The sequence below is a fragment of the Meriones unguiculatus genome, chromosome 14 (assembly GCF_030254825.1).
Source record: "Meriones unguiculatus strain TT.TT164.6M chromosome 14, Bangor_MerUng_6.1, whole genome shotgun sequence".
NCBI classification, from domain to species: domain Eukaryota; kingdom Metazoa; phylum Chordata; class Mammalia; order Rodentia; family Muridae; genus Meriones; species Meriones unguiculatus.
Window position 1 is genome coordinate 1,753,446 of NC_083361.1, and position 7,265 is coordinate 1,760,710.

Genomic DNA, 7,265 nt, shown 5'->3' on the forward strand with positions numbered 1-7,265 from the left:
TAGCTCCCCTGGGGTCGCTGAGGGAAGGCAAGGAGACCTCAAAACCTAGGCCCTCCCTCAAGGCGGGAAAGCAGCAAGGTAGAGCAGACTAGCACAGGGAGGCCAGGCCCCTCCGGGCCTAGGCCCAGCTTTCAATGGCTGGTTCACTTGTCTAACTGGGCAGTTAAAATCTGCTCAACCACACACAGGCCTGGAGCACAGAACCCACCTTCCATCTGTAGCACAGGACTGTTAGAAGGAAGCCAAGGTCACTCCCAACCATTCTGCCTACTACCCTCGCCAAACTCCTTTCTGGGATTTCCCCCTTTCTGGGAATTGCTCACAGGGTGTGGAGCACTGAAGGAAAGGCCTGATCTTGAAAACCAACCAACCAAAAAGAGACTCAGACCAGATTATGAATGAGGCAATTTATTAACCCAGCATCCTTTGTTCTAATGCTTCTTGTTGGCAGCTGCCACCTGTGGGAAGACAGAGGCGGATCACACGGGGTCCAGGTTCTGCGGTGGTGCACCCCCCCCCCCGTCTGTCTTTAAGACCCCAAGTTCAAGGCTGAAGTCTTCCAAGACCCTAAGGAGGCGGGTCTGAAATCCAGAGAGCATTAGGCATGGGATGTGACCAGACCTCAGGCTCCAGTCTTTTCCAGTCACAGTACCCGGCAGGCCTGAAGCCGCTCCCCACCCCACCCTCTCCTAAGCTGCTCGCACCAGGTGCCCAGTAGGTGTGAGGACTGAGGAGAGGCTAGAACCCTCAGAGTAGTCTGTCAGGGAGGGACGAAGTCCAGTTTACAGAAGCACCTACAGCCCCCGTGAGCGCAGTGGACGGAGAGCGCCCCTCACCTGTCCAGCAATCCTGTCCAGATCTCTCTGTCCCTGAGGTGTTAGCTTGCGGCCCCTGTGCAAAGGAAAAGAAGGTCACATCACCAGGATGAGTGCAGCCCAACCCCCCCTCCTGTGGAGGACAGGAGTGCCAAGGGATGGGCCTGCATTCGGCTTGCCACGTCCCACTGGTGCCCAAGCCAGCTGCATCCTAACGAGCCGGGGGCAGGAGTGGGAGACCCTGGGGAGCTGATGGGGTGTCGTTTGTGCAAGCATTAGATCAAAAGCCCCGAAAAATCAATCGGGAAAAGTTAACGAGCAGGCTAATGAAAGCGGACAGTCGCTAAATTACCTTCCCAGAGCCAGGAGTCAGCCAGAGAGGTCTGGGCGAGGCCCCGCCCGCTTCCTCAAGGCTCCTTTCATAGGCCAGCCCCACAAGTCACCAATGGACAATGGCTGCCGGCCCAGCCTCAACCCTGCATACCCATCTTGGTCCTTTTCCACCATTTTCAGCCCCTCCAGGGCTTGGAGGACCCGGCGGGCGACGCTCTTGGAGCCTCTGCTGAAGTGGCTGGGCCTGACACCGTTTCTCTGCCGTCCTCCATAGATCTTGGTCATGGAGCCAACCCCTGCACCACCACGGAGGTACAGGTGCCGCGCTGTGGAAGCTGGGGACGCAACAAGAGGGGACCTGAGGTCACATGCCTGTCACTGGCCTCTTCCGGCTCTACAGATGGAGAATGTTCCCTGGCTCTGCCCTGTTCACTAGGCTCACTAAGCGTGTCCACCTCAGGGCCCGAGGCAGGACAGGGAAGAAGGAAGCAGGGGTTCTGTGGTGGCTTAGCCCTGGAAAGCAGCATGCACGACAGGGCAGCCACTTTCTATGGTTGACCCTGGCTCAACTATGGACACAGGATCACTGCTCCTGGGGTGTCCTTTTGTCAAGCAAGCCTCAGCAAAGCCCGGTTGGGGTTCAGCCCCTGCCAGCTGTCAAGAGCTGCACAGGGCTGCAGCCCAGGCAACGGCCCAGTCTCACTCAGGACTGCCACAAACAGCCCTACTAAGCAGCCGACAAGGAACCGCAGCCTACGTACCCAGGCGCCCAAGATGTAGAAATACCTAGACAGGCCACCAGGCTCTGCCTGCCTAGGAAACAGCGGCAGCACCACTCCTAGCAAGCCCCAGCCTCTATGGTCAGTCACTCTGCTTTAGAATTTTTTAAACGCCACATGCCAGGATGAGGAGACTCATATGACCCACAGCCACTACTCTATCTCCCGGACTTCCCCCCGCCAGAACCTGTCTGCACAACGCCATCTGCTCTTCCTCAGAGCAGCGAACTGGTTTCACGGGACAGGGCTGAGGATCCTATCAGCCGGGGCAGTGGCTAACAGCACTGAGCCCCACGTCTGAACAGCAAATGAAAGACATGGAAAGCACAGCAGCCAGGCCAGGAGGGAGCAGCACAAGGCCCTGCAGCTTCTGCAATGGAGTCTACATCCTTTTTAGCCCTGGAAACCTCCTCTGTGGAGAGCCACCTGCCACTGATCACAGTGCACCAAGCTGACACTGGAGTGGCTGCATTCCAGGAAGGGCTACTTAGAGGCCTCTTTCCCGTGCTCTTCCTCAGCGGGACCCGACTCTGGTGCATTCTAAAGCCAAGTTACAGAACTGTTGCTGGGATTTCAGAGGGTCCATGAGCCAGGGCTTTGGCTGGTCCCATGGTCGCTCCCTGCCCCAGAAGGGCATTTGAACAGACTAAGGCCTCAGGAGGCAGTGAGGCTTAGCTTTGACAGAAAGACCTGGTGCTCTGTGCAGGATGGGGGTCACAGCTTGACCAACAGTGGTGTCAAAATGGGGGACAAGGAACCCTGTATGGTTCTTGCCCCAACCCCTTTCGATCAACCTTCTAAGGAAAACCCACTTTCCTGGCTCCATTCACCCTGCTGGTTCTAGCATGCGGCAGGAACCGTCAGTAAGCGGGGCCTTGTTTCTAAGCGACCAGTGTAGGACCCCATGCCCACAGCCCCCAACCTACCCTACCTTTTGCTAGAGCCTTTTCTCACTCCCAATACAAACATGAGACTGCTACCTCATCGCACGCTAGCTACAAAATAGTGACAAAATAGGCCAGCTCTCAATTATCAAGGGAAAACTGCAAACACAGCCTAGAAAGCAGTTTTCAACAGAGCTAGCCTACCTTAGAACGGCCAGACAGGAACCCATCAGACTCAAACCTCTATGCCACAGGGGAGCTGGAAAAAAGGCCCAAGACTTCTGGAGTTCAGGAAAGAGCCACAGGCCTCTAGGACTGCTGGGACTATACACACATACCAGGCCTGGCCCCAAACGCAAACCACCTGCTTGACTCCCTTTTTTGCTAACCCCACCACCTGGGATGTAGACAGGGGGCTTAAGTCAACCCTCAGCACTGTGGAGGTAGAGCAGATGCCAACGGGTCTGCACAGCTTAGAACTTCCCAAGCCAAACGGGACACACATGAAGACCCTGTCTAAAAAACCACAAAACTAGCAGTGACAGGAGTGGTGGGTTCACGTTACCAGCTGGTGGACCCTGGACATGCCAGGACCTCCCAATCTACCGTGTAACACAGACCACACAGCCGCATGGCCACTCTATCCGGAGAAAGCCATAGCCTTCCTCCTTGCAGCTAACTCCAAAGCCACTGCCAGCGGCACCGCCCTCGCTTGCAAAGGGGACCTACCCAGGCCTCAGCACTGCAGCTGGGGAAGCCACCCTTCCCGCCTATGGCACCCTCGTTTTTAAAACTGCGCCGGCAGGTGGATGCACCGACCTTCTCCCACACTGCAGAATTGACCTTTTGGTTTTCAGCTGTGTTGAGTCATGATGATCCCTGTGCCCATGCCAAAGCCTGAAACAAAGTGGATCCCATGGACATTTGACTTAATGCATTAAGTGTAAGTTTATAAACCACTTCACATTCTGATGGGAGACACTACTTACTTCCCATAACCTCAACAGAAGCTGCAACCTTAACCTTGACACAACCCAGTACCGACCCCAGAGTCAAGACATCCAGACAGGACTCACCACAAGTGATCGAGACCCAAAGCCCAGAGGGGCCCCCCAGCTTTCTCTGGCACCAGGAGCGTGGTTAAGTTTCCTTTAAACAGGCAGGATGCCCAACCACTCAAACATGACCCGATAGAGATGGATTTAAGTCTGAACGCTCCACCACAGGCACAGAAAGCTGCCAGACTCTAAAGCGAGCGCCTACAAGCAGAACACGATCATTTATTTGTTCCGAGGCTTTCTCTCCAGCTCAAAGCGTGGTCTGCTTCCTTCTGGTTGGGAGTGTAAGACATGGATCCCTGCACAGGCCCACCCAGCCCCCACGCCCGGGCGGGCAAAGCCCCAGCTCTCACCAGCTCGTGTGTAGAACCAGTTTTCGTCATAGGGCGCAAGCTCTTTATGTTTGGCGAGCTTGACTGTGTCCACCCATTCGGGGACTTTCAGCTTCCCGGACCTAGGACCAAGAAAATCGAGAAAAGCAAGCGCACGTCAAAAATTTTCATAAGTTACTTTAGACATCCACCCCCACAACCGGAAAAAGCTTGTTTGACGTTAGCATGTCACGGTACAGGCTACACGGGAAACACGGCCATGCCGGGCCTAATTCACAAGTGGCTCCCACAAGCGGCCGGCACGACCAGCCCCACGGCGGGGTCAAGCCCCACGGGAGTCAGGCCTCAGTTCTCTAGCACTTACTTTTTGAGGAAGGCTGCCAGAGCTCTGACGAACTCCTGCTGGTTAACGTCTTTTACAGTAACTCCAGGCATCTGCGGGGAAACGAAGGGCGAGCGTGTCGACCGGAGGCTTGGCGCGACCCCGGCCGCGGGTCCGGGTCAACCCGGATCCCGCTCGGCCCCAACTCAAGCCGAAGCCCCGCCATCCGAGCAGCCTGCTTCGCTCCCACTGCAGCTCGGCGGCCGGAGGTCCGCCGGGCGCCCGCGGCACGCGCCCCGCACAGGCCGGCGTGGTGGCCGCGCGGCTGACCCCCGCGCCCCGGCCCTGCTGTCCACCGCGTCCCTCCCCGGGCGCCCCGCTCACCCCGCCACCTGAGCCCTGGCACTGCCGCGCTGCGGCGATCGGGCATGTCCGGGCCTGCGGCTCGCACGTGGCCGCGGCTCCGGGGGGCGGAGCGACCCCGCGCCGGCCTCCCCGCGGTCCCCGGCACGAGCTCTCGGGGCGGAGAGCCCGACCCCGCGGCCCCGCGCACAGCCGGACCCAGAGCCCTCGCTTACCGTGCGGCCTCCGCGCTGCCAGCCAGGGGAAAGGGAACGACGGGGTTTCCCGGGCGCACAAGTCGGGCGTCGAGTCTCGCGAGAGTTCAGGGAACTCGCGAGAGCGGACGGGCCTGCGGCCCCCGCCTCTGTGAGGGCGGATGTGGCTTCGTCTCCACCGGAAGTGGGCGGGCCTGTGAGAGGAAGAGGAGGAGAAACCAAGGGGATGGGAGGGAGATGGCCGTCCGCGGCTGATTTCCTCCTTCCGCTTCCCAGGGGCGCGGCCGGAGAGTCAGGGCGGGCGTGACGGACGCTGTGAGGGCGGAAGTGTGGGCGAAGTGCACGGCTCACGGAAGGAAGGCGGGGTTGGTCTCCAGACCCCGCTTCCTCCCCGGCCGGAAGCGGTAGTAGTAAGGGCGGAACCGCGACGGGAAGCCCAAGGCTAGGGCAAGGGTGACATGTGGCCACCGCCACCTTTTGTCCTAGCACCGGCATCTGCGAGGCCGGCACTGGGCGGAAGTCCCACCCTGTTTTGGGCGGAAATTGCTTCAGCTCCGTTGAGGGTAGCGGAGTGGAACTAGGGCGTTGGGGGCGGGGCCAGAGGCGGGGGCGGGGCCGTGACGGAGGCGGGCCGTGGCGGCTGAGGTGGAGCCGGCGGGAGTTTGCCCATTAGCGTGTGGTCCAGGCTGACCTGTGTAACTCAGTAACTAACTTCTTTCTCTGTTTGTTCATTTGTTGTGTCGACACAGGCTCCATTTGTTTGTTGTTGAGCCGAGGCTGGCCTGGAGTTTTCTATTGGCGGGAGGCTGGTCTCCTGCTTCATGCCTCAGACTCCTGGGTTTGTTTCTTTGCGCTGCCACCCGCCTCTCTGGGCGCCTGAAATGTTCGAGACGAGTGAATGTTAGCCAGGATAAAAAAGGGAAGTGAGGTCCCTTGAGATGGCTCAGTAGGCAGAAATTCGTGGGTCTTGGAACCCACGATGGAAAAGAAGAGAAATGTGTCCTCCGACTTCCACACATGCGTCCACGTGGCACATGTGTGCGCGCGTCCCACGTGTGTGCACCCCTCTATACACACACTAAGATTTAAAATCAGGGAAATATTAAAAAGAAATGAATTGTTAACACACAGGACAAAAAGTCGAGGGGCTGGAGAGGTAAATGGCTGAGCTCTTCCAGAGGACCTAAGTTCAGTTCCCAGCACCCGTGCTGAGCGGCTCACGTCACCTGTAACTCCGCTAGAGGAAGACCTGCTCGCTCTCGTGACCCTTGGGAGCACGCGCACACACACACACAATTAAAAAGATAAAAACAGAACAAACACCCCGCCCACACCTAAATGGGCTGAACGTAACGATGAACACAGAGTCCCAACAGGCAGGAGGCAGGAGGCTTACTGCAAATCTGAATTCACGATGGTTTTGCATAGTGAGCTGTAAGGCAGCCAGATAGGAGGAGACTGTCTCAGGGTTTCATTGCTGTGAGGAGTCCCGTGACCACAGCAACTCATGAAGGCAAACATTCATCTGGGGCTGCCTCACAGGGCCGAGGTTCAGTCCCTCGTCGCCTCATCATGGCGGGAAGCACAGCGTGCAGGCAGACGTGGCGCTGGAGAAGCTGCCAGCTCTCCATCTGGACCACCAGGCAGCAGGAGACTGTGAGCCACACTGGGTGTAGCTGGAGCATAGGAGACCTCAGAGTCCGCCCCACAGTGACGCACTTCCTCCAACAAGGCCACACCCCCTAAGCGCCCCTCCCCGTGGCCCAGCAAAGCACATGACTTTATGGGACCATTCCTATTCACACCACAGAGACCTTATGTCAGAACCTGAACCAAAACACCCTCAGCATGAAAACCACCTCTGAAGTCAGTAAAGCGCACGTCTGGAGTATCTGTGAGAACTTTCCCGCAGCCTGAGTGTGAGGACCCAACCTAATCAATGGATCGGTCTTGATGGAGTCGTAACAGGACACTGTGAGGCCGGGTGTGAGGGGGGAATGGTGTAAGTGGGAGCCACCTCACCTGGGGTACCCCCTTCCAGTTAAAGCAAAGGCCCTTAGCAGGGCACAACCACAGTGACGGGCCCCGGGGTGTGGGGCCAGATGACCATAAACTACCCCACCCCAAGTGGAGGAACAAGCTAAGTCTTGGGTGGTTTCTAGCTGGCATTTGGTCACAGTGACGA

At 57.9% G+C, this 7,265-nt stretch overlaps 1 protein-coding gene across 2 annotated transcripts; it reads right to left on the reverse strand.

Annotated features, from left to right (window-relative positions):
* Positions 1-392: 392 nt before the first annotated feature.
* Rps19 (ribosomal protein S19) lies at positions 393-5,220 on the reverse strand. 2 transcript variants are annotated; one of them, XM_021664199.2, is made up of 6 exons: positions 5,102-5,220; positions 4,566-4,636; positions 4,223-4,323; positions 1,300-1,483; positions 837-891; positions 393-458 (listed from the first exon to the last, which is right to left on the reverse strand). In XM_021664199.2, the coding sequence occupies exons 2-6, from the start codon at positions 4,634-4,636 to the stop codon at positions 432-434; spliced, it is 438 nt and encodes a 145-aa protein (XP_021519874.1). In that variant the 5' UTR covers positions 5,102-5,220; the 3' UTR covers positions 393-431. The 2 variants fall into 2 exon arrangements, with proteins under 2 accessions (XP_021519874.1, XP_021519875.1); XM_021664200.2 differs by lacking the exon at positions 5,102-5,220 and adding an exon at positions 4,908-5,093.
* Positions 5,221-7,265: the final 2,045 nt, after the last annotated feature.

What these genes read in the sequence shown, in the direction of transcription:
- Rps19 (XM_021664199.2), bottom strand. Translation starts at nt 4,636, where the DNA reads ATGCCTGGAGTTACTGTAAAAGACGTTAACCAGCAGGAGTTCGTCAGA. An exon ending in CTGGCAGCCTTCCTCAAAAA is followed by an intron (nt 4,324 to 4,565) that starts GTAAGTGCTAGA and finishes TCTTGGTCCTAG; the next exon opens with GTCCGGGAAGCTGAAAGTCC. An exon ending in TGGACAGGATTGCTGGACAG is followed by an intron (nt 459 to 836) that starts GTGAGGGGCGCT and finishes GTCTTCCCACAG; the next exon opens with GTGGCAGCTGCCAACAAGAA.